At 41.0% G+C, this 17,538-nt stretch overlaps 1 protein-coding gene across 1 annotated transcript in view; it reads right to left on the reverse strand.

The window, feature by feature from the left end:
• FAF1 (Fas associated factor 1) overlaps window positions 1-17,538 on the reverse strand; it is a 306,114-nt gene that overhangs the window by 97,748 nt on the left and 190,828 nt on the right. The window contains exons 9-12 of the mRNA XM_045027160.1: window positions 13,353-13,448; window positions 5,799-5,925; window positions 4,252-4,315; window positions 3,216-3,297 (exon numbers count right to left, since the gene is read on the reverse strand). Coding sequence (XP_044883095.1) covers window positions 3,216-3,297; window positions 4,252-4,315; window positions 5,799-5,925; window positions 13,353-13,448 — 369 coding nt within the window. The remainder of the gene's footprint in view (window positions 1-3,215; window positions 3,298-4,251; window positions 4,316-5,798; window positions 5,926-13,352; window positions 13,449-17,538) is intronic.

Genomic DNA, 17,538 nt, shown 5'->3' on the forward strand with positions numbered 1-17,538 from the left:
ATAACAGTACCATCCAAAGTTATTCATTACACATGATAAACATTTATAAGGAATGGATTCCCTCATGCTTCAGAACGCAAGTCAACCACTAACTGCTTGAAGCTAGGAATAAACTTCCACATAAGTATGTAATTACAAACTTGTCCATGATGGGGGGTTTTAACACTTCCTCTGTAGCATCTTGTCTAGCTATTCTTATGTTCCTATACAGTAGCTATTTAAAACGGCAATATATAGGGCCAGAAACTCAAAATGATACCATGGAGGTTTCCTTCACTGGGTTGGAGTAAACTGAAGTGTTTCATACAACCATATTTCTTTTTTTGTTTTAATAAACCCACGTATCCCTTCCTCACCCACACCACACTTGCACAGTAACTGATAAACTAAATGTCTTTCTTTTGTACTGAATATGCAGCAAGTTTCTTGTGAACTCATAACAGAACATGCAGCCAGATTTAGAAGCTACCTCAGGACATCAGTTGTTAATGGGAAGACAGCTTACATTTGCTACGTTTCTAGTGAGAACAAAGGACTAGCTGATGTACAGAGTTGCTTCCATGCCATTTTACTGGAAGATCATGGGCCAAATTCTGACTCGACATACTCTGGGGCAGATCTATATACAGGATGTAAATCAAGACAGAACTTGGGCATATTTTTCCCCTTCACAGCTAGTACACGGATTGGCATGGAAGAAGTTTACTTTAAAAGTAAATATAATATTAGCTATCTAAAATCTCAAAGTCAAGAAGCCAAACTGCACATACTAGTCAAAAATGAGGCGGGGTTAGCTATATTAAAATTAAAGTAGGCAACAGCTTCTTTTTCAGTTAATGTCTTCTGAAACAAAGCATCAAATGTCTCTGCTTTCTGACACATGTAAGTGAAAGATTTAGTGAAAAGCCTCCATTAAAATATCTATTTTTATAACAAAATGTTTTAAAAATTATTTTAAAAAGGACTTCAAAGTAACTGCAAACTGATTTAGGTAAATACCTTTCATAAAATCATCTCTCAAATATTTCTGCAAGAAGGCTGCAAATTTATATAAACTTAGGATTTTTTTCAGAAAATGTCAGCAACAGAGATAGGAAAAAGATATCGATGGCTATGTCACTGAAACTGGACCGTACGGTGCTTTGGACAGCACTGCAAATTCCTCAAGAAAAAGGCTAAGATCTATAAGCACTCTCACTGCCAAGTGCTCTCAAATTAAATCAGTCTGAAGCGGTTTTCATTAAGATGGATTGAGTGTGGCATCGTGAGAAACACTCTATCAAATGTAGTGTTTTACTTAGTGATTAACTATATACCAGCTGATGGAAGCTCCCCAAATCCTTCATAATCCCACCACTCCAATAAACATTTAATGAGTATATAAGTTCAAAAAGCCTAGCAGAGGATTTAAACCTTCAATCTTGTTTTTATTTACTCTTGGAACTCAATTTCTCACTTCAAGTGAAGAATGCTGCTGCCTGAAGCTCATCTGTTGCCCTGGCAAAATTAAGTGCCCCTCACGGTATAAATTAGAACATGGAATATTTAGCTTGCAATTTCTTAAAAAAAATTCCTTAATTAAAACATCATAGTTTCAGTCACATTATAAAACTTAACAATTATCAAAAACAGAATAAAGTGTCCACTTTTTTTCATTTTGAGTTCTCAAACAATATTGAAAAGATTTTTTGCAGTGGCAAAAAGGTACAATATCATCAAACTTTACTTATTTCACAAGCATTTTTAAAATTCAAAATGTTGAAATGTGATATAAATTAATGTAGCAACTTAATATGTGGATTTAAATACAAAAATGAATCAATAGTTCAGCCTTTATCAATATTTCAGCCACTGTTTACGAACAACATAAAAACAGTAAATTGCTAAACATATCAGATAATCCTGGTAAGGATCTGGTCTGAACTCACTGGAAAAATACTGGAAATAGACTGCATCTTCCATATCCTACATGTTAGTAGTATATGAAAAGTATTTTGAAGATGAACATTCAGTTGGGTTGTACTGTATTAAAAACCCTTTTGGAGGTATAAAATAATGTTTCTGAGAGCTAATAAAACGCCCTTTGTTTTTATAATTATATGCTTTTAGCCACTTCCGATGAGATGTCAAAATTGAACTCTCTAAATCAAGCATCTTTTTATATTGATTCACTTGCCTCATTGCCAACATGCTTTAGCATCCATCACTCCTAGGAGTCACAATCAATTCTTATTTTGCTACTGAAGTGTTCTAGAGCAATCTATGCTCTGTCAACCATGTAAATTAATGAAACTAGACTCCAAATTTAGCAGTTATTCTGCAAGAAACTTGCTGGGGTGTGCAAACATGTCAAATAAATGTTAGCTTAGAGCAAGTAGCAGAGATTTTGTTACAAGGAATACTTATAGACCATTTCAATATGAGTAATTCAAGAGAGACAAACACACTTTGTTTGCACATTTCTTTTGGGACCAATATCAAGACAGTTAAAGGATGAATAAAAGCTGCTTAAGCTTTTTATTGGTGCTTTAGTCTTTATCTAGGTGTTGACTATTACAGGTGAGTGAGTACTTACCCTCCTAGATCCAGGACACCAGGCCTTCATTCAACTATTCTCTTTCTTATTTTATGAAAATACTACTTTTCCAAATGGATGTGGAACATCAGAACCCTGAGGTGTCTATCTGGCTGAATAGAAACCTTAAATTCCAAACTATAATACTATTCTGTATTTAAGTAAATGCTGCACCAACACAAAAGGCAGCACACTCCCTGCCCCAATGGCCTTACAATCGAATTAGTAAATTTACAACTTTATCACCCATTATTTAAAAGAGATACCAATATACAGCTTTGTCACTGTCAGCCACAAGGCTCCCAAACAGTGATATCTAGTGACAGGAGACCAACACTTATAGAAAAAAGCCTTTAGAAGCTCAGATGACTGCTAGAACTTTGGCTAAAGCCGTCAAAGCCTGGGATCGGTTACGTAAGCAAGGCCAGTCCATGACAAAACAGAACAGTTGGCAAGTGTGAGTTATCCCCGTCATTCCCATAGCAGGGTGAACATTTCAGTCAATCACGTAAAAGTATGAAAATGCTTACTAGTAATGTAGCAAAAATCATAACTTTTTTGGCATAGTGTCAAATGTAATAGCTAGCCCTTTTATCACTTTCCTTCTAATACAAACAGTGTAACATTAACACACACTTACATCTCTGGCTTTCCCATAGAAGGCTTCTTGAAAAGCAGCCTCTAGTGATCCAATAAAATAAACAGGATGGCAGTCACCATATCTATTTGAAAATCACAAAGATTCAATTAATACAAATAAAGTGTAAGTAATTTTTTTTAGTTTCAGCTCAGTTTAAATTCATTTTAAATACATGCATTGGCTAAACTCTTAAATATCTCCTCTGCCCTCTGAAGTTTTTGTATAGGATTGCTGACCTTATGAACTTGTCTATCATAACAACTGCCTGCTCTCACAAACTGCTCGATTTTGAAGTTAATATGTAAATTTTAAGTACTATTTCTCAATCATAGTTCTATTTCTCCTCACTATTATATTCTTACTGGTTGATTGAGTGTTATTCTTGTTTAATAACATCTTAATTATATCACAAAGATATGGAAAGCTTTTCATCACAAAGGAGCCACAAATGCTTTATAAAAAGTAACGTCGTATGCAAACTATACACCGGGTTCACTTTATTGGCTGCTAAAGGGTACCACTTGCGTGGTGAAATAAGGAACTGTTTAACAGTAAATTGTTTCAGGTTTGTTGTATATAAATTCTCAAAAGCAGCACTTTTACACATTTAACTAGTAATTTTTATTATTTAGCTATTCTTAAAACTCTCATGGCAATTAAGTATATTATTTTCCAGTAGTCATCAGTTTTTCAGTTAGAAAGAGCTCATTTACATTAAATTAACAGTGCTACTGTTTATAGTCAGTATCTTAGTTATCCCTCTACTCCCTTGTGGAATTCAGGAGTGATACAAAGCAAGTGGCCTCTCAATTAAAGACAGAACCTGCCATCTTAACTCATACAGAATAGTATCTTACTCCACAAATGGTCTCTCACTCAAGTCAATGTAAGTGAGATAGAATCTGGCCCTAAATGCCTATGCCAGATAAGGAAATATTTATATTTATTTTACTTTTACTTGAATTGCCTGCTAAATTATAGTGATTTGTGCTGCACTGTAACTATCTGTCTTACACAGTTAATAGCTTAAGTTTACCTTGAGGAAAATTCTGCCGTAAATTGTAATAAGGCATCTCCTTCATTTTCAGCATTTTCTGGCACTTAAAAAAACAAGTATAAATATATATTGAATTGACCTGGAGGAAATAGTTTTTAATAACACAGACCACAAAAATTATTTTTTGCTTCCTTAATTTTTCATATTTACAACTTTCGAAGTGCCCAGGGGGAAAGTTCGTAAGTTCCACCAAAGGTTACTGATAGGATGACCCTTTGGGTGAACACGGAATTTCCAGATTCTTCCATGAATATATCCAGTGTCATTCTAAACGGTGAAGTTCTAAGCTCACTTGTAATGTGGCACATCACTGATCTGGATTTCAGCTTCTCTTTGGATCTATTCTAACATATTAGAATAAAGAAGCCTCCTTGGAAGAATTGAGAAACCATTTCATTAGTGAAAAATCTTTAACTTGTGAATAATCTTAAAATAAATTTCAGCACTCTGACTTAGCAACATAATTAGACCTTAAGTATGAGTCTATACTGTGATAAAAGACCTGTGGCACAGGCATGGCTGGCCCAAGTCAGCTGACTTGGGCTCATGAGGCTCAATCTGCCTGGCTATAAAATTGCAGTGTAGATGTTCGGGCTCAGATTGGAGACCAGGTGCTGAGACCCCGTGATGATGGAAGATCTCAGAATCTGGGCTCCAACCCAAGCCTGAATGTCTACACTGCAATTTTATAGCCCTCCAGCCTGAGCCTGAATCAGCTGATCTGGGATCTGAGACTCAGTGCTGTGGGTTTTTAATCGCAGTGTAGATATACCCTAAAGTCAACAATATTGATAGAGATGTATATAAAATAATGAATGGCATAGATAAGATAACCAGGCACTCCTATTTACTCTCATATGAGAGCAAAGAATCACCCAATGAAATTAAAAAGCTGACACTTATAAAAGGAAATATTTTATGCAACATGAAATAAACATGGGGAACTCATCATCACTGGATATTAACATGAAAAGCTTAGGAGAATTTAAAAAAAAAAGTCATTTACATAGCTAAAAAGAAAATCCACAGTTACATTAGATAGGTATTTATGACGGAGTTAAACTTTCATGCTTCAGGCAGAGGGTAAACACATAGGGATAGGAAAGAATTTCCCCTTTGGGAAGATAATCCCATAGCTGCCCATTATCAGGTTTCTTTCTGAAGCATTTACTATTAGTCAGTGTCAGAGAAGCAATCGTAGACTGAACTGGTATAGCAATTCTAATGTTCCCTTTATGGGCTTTTTTCAGCATCTGCTATAGACTGTGTCCAGAATGCATTAATTCTAAGCTGTATCTTTTTGCCTCTTCTCAGTTCAGTGAAAGTGGCACTAAGCAGCGCAAAACTAAAATAAAATAGGCACAGAAATACGGCATGTCCTTCTAACAGTTCCCTAGAAAATAACCAGTGGGATCAATAGGGAAATTAAGGATATTTTCTTGTCTATTACTGTTTAAATCCTTCAGTTCTTGTCGCTTTCACTACAGTGTTGCATAGTTAACAGTATGTTAACTTTCAATACTTACTCATTGGAGATTTCCTCAAGGCCGATGATGCCATACCAAACATCTCTCCATCATCAACTCCAAACTCTGTAGCATCTTCAAAGTCATCTCCATCGCTGTCACTCACCATATGAACATCAGTGCATTGCTATAAAAAAAAAAGAAGCCTTTTTTACATAGTTAAGGCACCTTTAGTGAAACACGCAAATATAATGCTGAAATAAACAAGTATATACTGAAAATGCCTTTCTTTAGATAAATAAAAACTTGCCCGTGCACACACAGCACTGCAGATCACAACACTTGGGTGCCCTCTGCGATTCGCTCCCTGTAGTCTGTGCTGCAGTGCAGTGTTGACATAGCTTTTGTGGGAGGCAGTCCTCAAAACTATTGGGATGAGACCCAACCTAACCCAATTCCCACAATCACAAAATCAAGGAACACTTGGTCCTGCTCTGGCATATCAGACTACGGTACTCTTAGTGGCCACCAGACTAACCACTTATACACATCAATGTGTAGACGGACACACAAGGCTGTTGTACGAAGAACTCAGGTCCCCCTCAATCTAGCTGTGCCTCCACCAACAGTGCTTCAACGGTCAACTATTCTGGATTCTGCAAGAGTGACACCCCACCTCTTCTCACATAAAAATGGTTGAGGAGGCCTTCTCCCCCAACCATCTTATGTGAAATTGCCCTTTAAGTGACTTCCTTGCAAGGACTACCCTCCCTACCACGCCCAACTTAGGAGTTATGATGATGTTATTACAGAAAGAAAGAAAGAAAGAGCCACTGGAACGTACGCTAGGAAAAAACAAAGCTGTTACAATTTCACAACTTCAGTGCAAATAGACAACAGTAACCACAAGAGAAACCCAGAGTTCCATACATCCATGCAGGGTCGGCTCCAGTGTTTTTGCCGCCCCAAGTGGTGGAGAAAAAAAGCTGTGATTGTGATCAGCGGCAGCTCCACCGCGCCGCTTTCTTCTTCGGTGGCAATTCAGCGGCAGGTCCTTCCCTCCAAGAGGGACCGAGGGACCTGCTGCTGAATTACTGCCGAAGAGCCCAACGTGCTGCCCCTGCCCCTTGGCCACCCGAAGCACCTGCTTGCTGGGCTGGTGCCTGGAGCCGGCCCTGCATCCATGACTCCCATCCCCCAGGCGCACACACCAACCAGCCTTGAACCAATCATATGTGAAGCCATGTCTACACTTCAGGCGCTCCAGCAGCACAGTTATGGAACCACAGACAGGGGCGGCTCCAGGCACCAGCACACCAAGAGCGTGCTTGGGGAGGCAAGCCACTGGGGGCGCTCTGCCCATCGCCGCAAGAGCGGCAGGCCGGCTGCTTCAGCGGCTTGCCTGCGGAGAGTCCGCTGGTCCCGTGGCTTCGTGCCTGCCGTGCTTGGGGCAGCAAAATATCTAGAGCCGCCCCTGGCCATAGATATGCCATTGTAACCCCATAGTGTAGACACAGATTACAGAAACAGAAGAGGTTTTTCTATTGCTATAGGAACTCCACTTCCCTGAATGATAGTAGCTAGGTCGATGGAACCAGTCTTTCGTTGACCTGCCTCCATCTGCACCAACGGGATAGGTAAGCATAGCTACAGCACACAGAGTTGTGGATTTTTCGCATTCCTGATTGCTGTAGGTATGCTGAGCTACGTTTTAAGTGTAGACCAGGCTTAAAACACCATGCCCTACATGAGTGACTTGAGAGGTAATAAGATTTCACGTTTGTCTTAAATAATCCTTTGTGGCAGTGAGTTCCACAGGTTAATCACATTTTGTGTAAAAAAAAGTATTTCTTTTTCAGTTTTAAATTTGTTGCTTTTCAATTTCATTATATGTGTATGTTCTCTTTCTCTTGATGTACCATTGATTGGCAGGCCTTTATCTTTATTCCCCCCTCTCAATGATTTACAGAGCCAATTTACTCAGTTTTCAAGTGCAAGAATGATAAATTCAAATTATGAGGCCTCCTAATGCAAACTAGCATCTTAAAATCAAGCCACGTGAATGCTGGTTCATGATCAGTCATCAATAATATTCTGTCCTTCATTACACCTGTAGAAAGAGAAGGTTACTCACCTTGTGCAGTAACTGAGGTTCTTCGAGATGGTTGGCCCTGTGGGTGCTCCACTTTAGGTGTCTTGGAGCCCTGCGCTTGTAATCAGAGATTTGTAGTAGCAGCGCCCCTGCTGGCCACACATGTGCGGTATCCATCTCACGCGACTGAGTGGCCACTTACGTGCACAGCCAACTGTCCCTCGGTTCCTTCTCTACCCCAGAGAATCAGCATGAAATGCCAAAGTAGAGGGAAGAAGGGAGGGTAGCGGAGCTCCCACAGGGACAACCATCTCAAAGAAACTCAGTTATTGCACAAGGTGAGTAACCTTCTCTTCTTTGAGGAGCGTCCCTGTGAGTGCTCCAAGTTAGGTGACTATGGAGCAGTACCCCGCAGTGGAAGGTGGGGCTTCGGAGTATCTTTGTTGACAGTGGATAGCACCAAGAGTCCAAACTGAGTGTTGGGAGAGGAATGTTGTTCCAGGGCATAATTTTTGGTAAACATGTGGGCCAAGGCACAGGTAGCTGCCCTGAAAAATGTCTACAATAGGTACATTGTTGAGGAACGGTATTGACGTGGACAGCACTCTGGCGGAGTGTGTACAAATCCCAGGTGGATCAGGGATGTTGCTCCGATGATAGCACAAGTGGATTCAGCCAGAAATCCACTTAGATAGTCTTTGTTTAGAGATGGCCTCACCCTTCAATCGCTCTGTCACCAAGAGAAAGAGACATGACTATTTTCTAAATGTCTTTGTTCTTTCTAGGTAGAAGGCCAGAGCTCTACAGACGTCAAGAATGTGAAGGGAAACCTCCCTGGTGTCGGTAGGTGGTTTCGGAAAAAACACAGGTAAGTAAATGGGTTGGTTTAAATGAAATGAAGAGGCTACTTTAGGTATAAATTTAGGGTGGGGTCTTAGGATCACTGTCTGTATGGAATGTGGTATACCGCAGGTGTGCCATTAGGGCCCCTAGCTCCCCTACTCTTCTTGCTGAAGTGATCACAAAAAGGAAGGAGACCTTCATCGACAGATGTAGCAGTGAGCAAGTTGCAAGGGGTTCAAATGGTTTCCCCATGAGGGTGCGTAGCACAAGGTTAAGGTTCCATATAGGAGTAGGGTGTTTTAGGGGAGGGTAGATGTTGGTCATGCCCTTTAAGAATCGTTTAGTTGTTGGATGAGCACCTTACCATGCAGTGAGGTGATCGCTGCTAAGTCTACCTTTATGTAGCTACTGGAGAGGCCTGCCTTTTTAAGGCCTAGTATATAGTACAGGACTCTGGGTAGAGGGGCAGAATGAGGAGACATATGATGAGCCTTGTATCAAGTGCAGAAATGTATCCACTTATGAGTGTAAGTTTTGCGTGCACTTGGTTTGCGACTGTTCAAGAGAATGTCTTTAACCTCCTCAGAGTAATCTTGATCCAGGCCCGTTAGCCATGGAGTAACCAAGCCTTGAGGCAGAGAATCGCTAGGATGGGGTGAATGATGCGGCCGGCATCCTGCGTCAGGAGGTGAGGAAGTTGTGGAAGGGTTCGAGGTGGGCTCACTGATAACGTGTTAGGTATGGGAACCACGTCTGTCTGGGCCATGTGGGCGCAATGAATATGACCCTGGCCTTGTCCTGTCTGATTTTGTGTAGCACCCGGCTTAGTAGAGGAATCGGGGGGGAACGTGTAGATTAGTGGTGCTTCCCATTTTGTGAGGAGGGCATTGCTCAGTGAGTGATGCCCGAGCCCTGATCAGGAGCAATACTGAGGACATTTAGTATTGTGAGCTGTTGCAAATAAATCTATAGTAGGGAACCCGCACTCATTGAATATGGTCATGAGGGTCGGGTAGTCCATCTCCCACTCGTGGGTTTGTGAGAAGTGTCTGCTCAGATGGTCTGCCGTGGTATTCTGTAGTCCTGGCAGGTAAGCTGCAGAAATGTCTATCATGTTGGATATGCACCATTGCCATAGGTGTAGTGCCTCAATGCAGAGAGGGTATGATTGAGCTCCGCCTTGTCGGTTTATATAAAACGTGCAGGCTGTGTTGTCCGTGAAGACATTGATGGTATTGTTGCAGATAAGCGGAAGGAAGTGTTTGGATGCTTTTCTGACTGCTTGGAGCTCTAGAATGTTTATATGTGGGTTGGTTTCTGCTGCGAACCAACGTCCCTGGATGGTGATGTTGTCCAGATGGGCTCCCCATCCCAGTAGGGCGGCATCTGTGGTGATTGTTAAAGTGGGAAATTTTTGTTGAGATGGGACCCCCAAGCAGATGTTTTGTGGTTGCATCCACCACTTGAGGAAATCCTTCAATCTGCACGGCATAGTGAGTTGTTTGTGGAGGGAATGCTTGTGTAGTATATAGCAGGTGAGGTGCCAGGCCTGTAGGCATCTCATATGCAGTTGGGCATGTTTGACTACATAAGTTGTAGCAGCCATATGCCCAAGGAGTTGTAGGCAGGTCCTGGAGGATGTTTGGGGGCTGTCTGTGATTATCATCATCAGCCTGGTTAGGTTGAGGTATCGCTATTGGAGTAATCTCGCTTGTGCTGCAGGACAGTCAAGATAGGCTCCTATAAACTCTAGTTGTTGGACAGAAAACAGGGTGGGCTTTTGGACTTTTATTTGAAACCCTAGGCTCGTGAAGAGGGTTACAGTGGTTTGTGTAGCTTGTACTGCTGTCTGCTGAGCTGGTGCTCTTATGAGGCAGTCGTCCAAGTATGGGAAGATCATTACCCCTAGCCTGAGGAGGTGAGCTCCTGTGATGGCTAGGACTTTGGAGAACACCCTTGAGGATGTCAACAAGCTGAAGGGTAGTACTGTGTATCGGTAATGTTGATGGCCTAGTGTGACGCGCAGAAATTGTCTGTGTGCTGGATGAATGTGACATGAAAGTAGGCGTCCTGTAGGTCGATGGATGAGAGCCAGTCCCCTTTGTCTAATGCCAGAATTATGGTTGCCAGCGTAACCATTTTGAAGTGCTGCATCCTTACAAACTTGTAGAGTTTGCGTATGTCCAGAATGGTCTCCAGCCCCCATTCTTTTTCTGCATGAGAAAATAATGGGAATAAAACCTTCTTCTCCTGTGTTGGCATGGTACTATTTCCACAAGCTCCCTAGTTGCAGGAGATGGTTTATTTCCCGCTGCAACAGGATCTTGTGAGAGGGGTCACTGAAGAGGGACAGGGAAGGTGGGTGGGTAGGGGGAGTAGAAATAAATGGGATAGAGTAACCCTTCTGGGCGATTTCCAGAACCCATTTGTCTGTAGTGATGTTGTTCTAGACTGGGTCGTGTAGTAGCAAGCGGTCTCCAAAGAGGTGGGAGGTCATCTGATAATCCGGCATGGGAGAAAATAGAGGTCTCGAGCCCTCGACCATTACTTCAAAACAACTGATGGGATGTTGAAGGTTGAGACGTGGAGGTTGATCCTGGTTCTGCCTGCGCCTCACTTGTTTTTGCTTGCGGCGTTGATCGTATTGTCTCTGGGGTTGGGAGTATGGGGCAGGATGGAATCTTTGGGTATAAAATCTGCCCTGTTTTTTCTTGTTTGGGGGGACGTAAATATCTACGGTCTTCAAGGTGGTTCTCGACTCCTTTAAGGTACGTAGGGATGCATTTTTGGGTTCCGCAAATAGTTTTTGTCCCTCAAAGGGAAGGTCCTCAACTGTGGCTTGTACTTCCCTAGGAAATCCAGAGAGGTGGAGCCATGATGCTCGACGAAGAACCATGGACGTAGCGATGGAACGATTTGCCATGTCAGCGGAATCAAGGGAGGCCTGCAGTGCTGTTTTGGCAATTAAGGAGCCCTCCGCAATGTTAGCTTTGTATTGCTCCTTTGACTCCTCTGGTATTTGTTCAATAACAGATGTCATTTTATTAAACAAGTTGTAGGTGTATTTCACCAACAGAGCAGAGTAGTTTGCTATGAGAAATTGCAGTGAGGCTGAGGAATAGGCTTTGCGTCCGAAGAGATCAAGCCTTTTCCAGTCTTTGTCATAAGGGGTGGTTTTTGACTGGTGCTGTTTTCCCCTTTTGGTTTACTGCCTCTACAGCCAGTGAGTAAATAAGAACTCAGCCCCTTTCGCTGGTACGTAATATTTTCTGCCCAAGCATTTACAGGAGGGTGGGACAATGGCCGGTGTCTGCCATCTCATCTTTGCAAGATCCATTATACCAGTGTTAATGGGCAAGATCCATTATACCAGTGTTAATGGGCAGAGCTATCTTTGATGATGGGGATGCCTGCAGGATGTCAGTAAGTTTGTGCTGGGTCTCTGGCAGCTCTGCTAAAGAGATGTTCAGGGATTCTGCAACTCTTTTGAATAAGTCTTGGGAGGACTTGAAATTATCACCTGTGGTGGGAGGTGGTGGCATAACTGTTTCATCTGGGGACAAGGATAAAATATGGGTGGGTGGCAGTGTGTCGCTTCCAGGATGAGAAAACAGAAGAAAACTGGCAATTCACGAGACAGACGGGCGCTGCTGTCGCTCCAACTCAAGCCAAAGGTGGTAGAGAAGGAACTGAGGGATGGTTGGCTGCGCACACTAAGTGGCCACTCGGAGCAGCGCGAAATGGCTACTGCACATGTGTGGCCAACTGGGGCACTGCTACTACAAATCTCTGATTACAAGTTCAGGGCGCCAAGCCACCTAAAGTGGAGCTCCCACAGGGACACTCCGCGAAGAAGAACCCACTATTTTCAATTACCTCAACTGTGCAAATCACATAGATTTAATACCTTAGATTCATAAAACATTTTAGGAAATCAGACTTCAGCTTTTTTCAATAAGGTTGTATAGGTGTAACACAGTTAGCCTTATTATTGAACTTAGTTAACAATTCTGTTGCTGATGTGTAAACCAGACTAATCCAGTTCACTTTCCCGTATCTATTTTGTCTCTCTAGCCAAATATAGTTTTAAGAGTGTTAGCCTGCATCTTGACAGTGGTTTATAACTACAGTAAACCAGCTCGACTGTGCTAATAAGATTGAAACACACCCCCTTTTTGCACATCGAGCCAGGGCTCAAGGTGCTAGAGCACTCTACATAAAATGGTTGGAAAAAATTGTTTAAAATGGCAAGGTGCCTATTTTAAATTCAACCTGAGGCGAAAGGCAAGCAGGGGAAATTTCAGCCCAAATAGTCTCTCAGAGTTGTAAGCAACTGAAAGCAGAAGCTTATTAGGGAATACACCAGGCAACTTTAACTACAGGTGTCACTAACAGTACTGGCTATAAGGATTCAAAAGTTGTATACATTTTACTTTTTAGTTTTCTTTTGATTATTTTTAATAGTACCTCACTATGACTCCCTTGCGTTGGTTCTTCCCTCATTTCCTTCAGCTCCACTTTTTCTTTCTTTCTACTGAATATCTTGTACAGGCATTGTAGATTGATCCATTTTATGCATCCACAGTAGTCAACACTAGAGGAGAAAATGACCAGTGCAGAACAGGCTTCTGGCCATTCCTTCCCAGAGTATATCTGTAAAGCTGACAGATTTTTCTTACCTCCTCTGGCTGTTCTCTGGTTTGTGCAGGTGAAGATCTTCTTCCTACGGTAAGTCGATGGCAAGGATAAGTGAGCCCCGATGCAGCTAGAGTCATCTGCAACAAAGTAGCAATTATTGATTAATGTAATTGTCTCGTTTCAGAATATTTTTGCTTTTTGGATTAAAAACTGCACTGCAGAAGTCTGAATGAATTATACCAAGATAAAGACTGAAAAATAAAAATAATTCATCACATGAAAATTATTTAGGAAAAAAAGCAACCACAATTGTACAATTACTGTTAATAGGCTTATATTGCAACATCCTCTCTTATGTGAAGAGCCTCAATAACTCATTATCAACTGGACATACAAGGCTACAACATCTCTCCGCCTTAGGTTTCTCTACAGCGATGCTAAGTCATCCACAGAAAACTTGCCAAAGGAAGATGAAATGCCGTAGCAGAGGATGCCTGAAAACAACTGGCTGCTGTTTCTTTCAACAGCTGCCACAGCAGCACACAGATGAGCTATGAGAATTATTATGTTCTGAACCCTATAAACTCTGTACATATTTCACATAAGAAGAGTAATACAAGAGATGTGATAATTGTTTGCACTGGCATTTCAGCTTTTTGCTAAGGGCTAGTCTACACTTACCGTCCGGGTCGACGCGGTGAGTTCGACTTCTCGGAGTTCGAACTATCGCGTCTGATCTAGACGCGATAGTTCGAACTCCGGAAGCGCCGCGGTCGACTCCGGTACTCCACCACTGCAAACGGCGGTGGTGGAGTCGACGGGGGAGCCGCGGAGTTCGACCCCGCCGCGTCTGGACGGGTGAGTAGTTCGAATTAGGGTACTTCGAATTCAGCTACGCTATTCCCGTAGCTGAATTTGCGTACCTAATTCGAACCCCCTTTTTAGTGTAGACCAGGCCTAAGATACTAGGATCACGGTTGTTAGAGACCATGGCATACTGGCTTCAGTTTGTTTCCATGCTGAGAATTTTTCCATATTAAGAGAGGTTAATAGATCAAATTATAAAACTAGTTACCTAGTGGAGCTCAGCTATGATAAAATGCATGTAAATCATTTTTCCTCCCTAATTAATAAGTAAAACAGCAAACTAAAGACAAGTTAAGGTACTAAGGGATTAATTAAAAACACTGTTTAAATCACTTCAAAATACAAAGTTTAATGTAAGAAGACATTAAAGATACACCATAATCCAAATGTTACAAATATATATTTTTTAAAATCTATTTGTTAACGTGGAATCTCCCTGTATAAAGTTTAATTAACACTAATACTGAAGACATATGTTATGCCTCCCATTTAAACATCTACACCCAGGAACTCAGCTATGGTGGTGAACTTGCAGTCAGTGTAGGAAGAATATCTATTAATCAATCCTAAGGGAAAATAAGAGGTATCTTTTAGCTATTATCATACACCTACATTTAAAATGAATGAAACAGTAACAGTAAAGACATAGCAATTGCCTGAAAGACATGATGGTTAAATATCCACTAATATGAGGGACTAATCTTAGAGGATCCAATTCTGTACCTTCTTCCAAGAACAGACTCATTAATTTCAGTGTGAATTAAAGTACTACTCAACGTAAGTACATAAACGCATACAGTCTCTCACAGTACAAAGCACCATAGACTCACATCACAATGAACAGCAAACACAGCATGCAGGAGTCATTGGCCAGCAATCTTCTTCAACATTTTACAAGTCTTCACACAGCCTTGAAAAGTGCCATATTGCATCCCATGCTGTCAGCCACATTGCTGAACCACACTCACTGAGGGTGCCCCATGCCCTGGCACTAATCCCTGCAAAACTTGCTTTGGTGATGTTCCTCTGCTAATCCAACCCACAGGTCCCACAAGTTTTCTTTGTCTGACTAAACTGATATCAGATATCACTCCAGTTATGCTTTAAATTTGGGCGATTACCTACCTCATCATTTGTCATGTGAGAAGTATAGTTACTGCGCAGCAATCACCATTTCAATTTCAAGGCAGAAAGCCTCTTAATGTCCGGTTTCCGTAGCATCCATGTCTCGCACACACATAGCAAGATGCTGAGGACAAGAGACTGCAGCGACTTCATTTTTACATTTCACGGTAACACTCTTGCTTAGCCAACTGAAAGTCGGCTGAAAGTCGCTAGAGCAGCAGTCCCAAGTCCAATTCTATGTTGGCTCTCTGAGAGATGTTTAGCACCTATTATAATCATGGTACCCAGGTATTTAAATTATTCAATGCACTGCTAAGAAAATAGGACATTTAGAGGCTTTCTTCCTCTTCAGATTTGGGTAGAGATATCACCTTTTCAATAAACTTAGATTTCACCATTGGCTTTGTTTTTTCATCTTTAGACCTAACGTCTTCCACTACTGCTCTTTCTGGCAATTTTTGCACCTCTTCTTGCAATAATCCAATCAGGTCAATATCAGCAGCAAAACACAGATGACTAATTTTTAATCCACCAATGAATATGCCCACCTGTAAATTTCCATCAGTGGCTCATCTTAACATTTCTTCAAGAGAAGAATGGAAGAGCATTGGTGATAGCATGCAGCCCTGTCTGACACCTATCCTTCAATCAAGTCAACTACTTTGTTCACACCCTATGAACACTGAAGCCATTGCACTTTCACAGAGAATTTGTATCAGCCTTGTTACATTTCCACCAAGTCTGACCTGCCGCAGGATTGCTCAAAGAGGTTATACCATATCCTGTCAAACACCTTAGAAAAATCCACAGAGACATGGACCACTTTCCCATCATTCGCCTACACTTACTTGCATAGCACAGGCAGACTAAATATTTGCTCCACTGTAACTCTTTTGGCTCTAACCCTGGATTGTTCTTCAGCCGGAAAGTTTTCCATCTTGAGCACACTTCTCTTCAGGATGATTGATTTTGATGGGAGTCAGGTGCCTAACCTCCTTAGGTGCTTCTGTAACTCCCATGAGGCATCTAGCAGCATCTTTAGGTGCCTAAATACCTTTGAAAATCTGGCCCTTAGATTCTTAAAAACCTAAATTGCTTAAGCGCTTTTGAAAATGTTACTCCTATGTCTTCCACTGGTCCACAGGGGTTATAACCCCCAATAATCTACAACTCTGAGATTCTCCTCTAGCTAAAATGGCAGGCAGGCATCCTGTGTTCTTTTCTGGGTTCTATCCCTAATGCTGCCTGGGTGCAGTTTAGTCGCTGATCGTTCTCTCTCTTGTTTGGGATCTTAAACTTGCTGCAATCTCATTTCTTAGAAAATCTGAAAAAAAGGTCTGTCGAGAGATTTCATCACTGACTAATTTAGATAATTATTTTTTATAAAACACACCAATGTTTTTATGCTCTGATCTAAAGTGCTTTATAAAAGGTGGCTTTAAAAAAAATCCCCCAAAATTTAAGAAACATGACTAATTTTTTTAAAAATGTAAAAAAAATTCAGCACTTTGAAATAAATTTTGAATTCTTTTTTTTTTAAAAGATACCTATTAAGAAGTTTAATTTTCACCCCATTAATATGTAGCCAAATAGTTATGTCCGCTATATATAACTACAAATTATTGGGCTTGATACAGGAATTACTGGGTGACATTTACTGACATGTTATGCAGGAATGTCAGATTGCATTATTAGGATGATTCTTTCTGATTTTAAAATCTATGAAATCATCCAAAGGTTTTCAATCATTTTCTGGGCAGTTTGAACAGATCTGAAATTATCATGCTAGGTTTTGTTTGGCAACAATTTCAACCTCTGTAGACTATGACCATGACAAAAGCTTTGGTTCTCTACCAGCATTATTGATTCATATCAGGATGCTTCTCGATATGTGGTTTGCTACGATTCCTCTACAGAGTGATTACAGGATAGAAAAAAATGTTTGCTGTATCCTACAAAATACTATTTTGTTCTCTTGGCCATGGGGTGATCTAAATTATATTTCTCTCTCTCTCTCAGACACACACACACACCACCTCCCTAATTAGATTGTAAAATCTTTAAGGATGATGTAAATTTGCTCTATCTTTAACCAAAAGCCAAGAATAAATCATAAGTCTGAGATTTCATTTACTGTAGTGAGTACACTGGAAATGCCCTATTTGTATTTTTCCACCATGCAAGCTGCTTTTATCACTTATGCACTAGAGCTCACAAAGCTTTAATTTGCTGCAG

This window comes from Mauremys mutica, chromosome 8 (genome assembly GCF_020497125.1).
Source record: "Mauremys mutica isolate MM-2020 ecotype Southern chromosome 8, ASM2049712v1, whole genome shotgun sequence".
Taxonomy (NCBI): Eukaryota; Metazoa; Chordata; order Testudines; family Geoemydidae; genus Mauremys; species Mauremys mutica.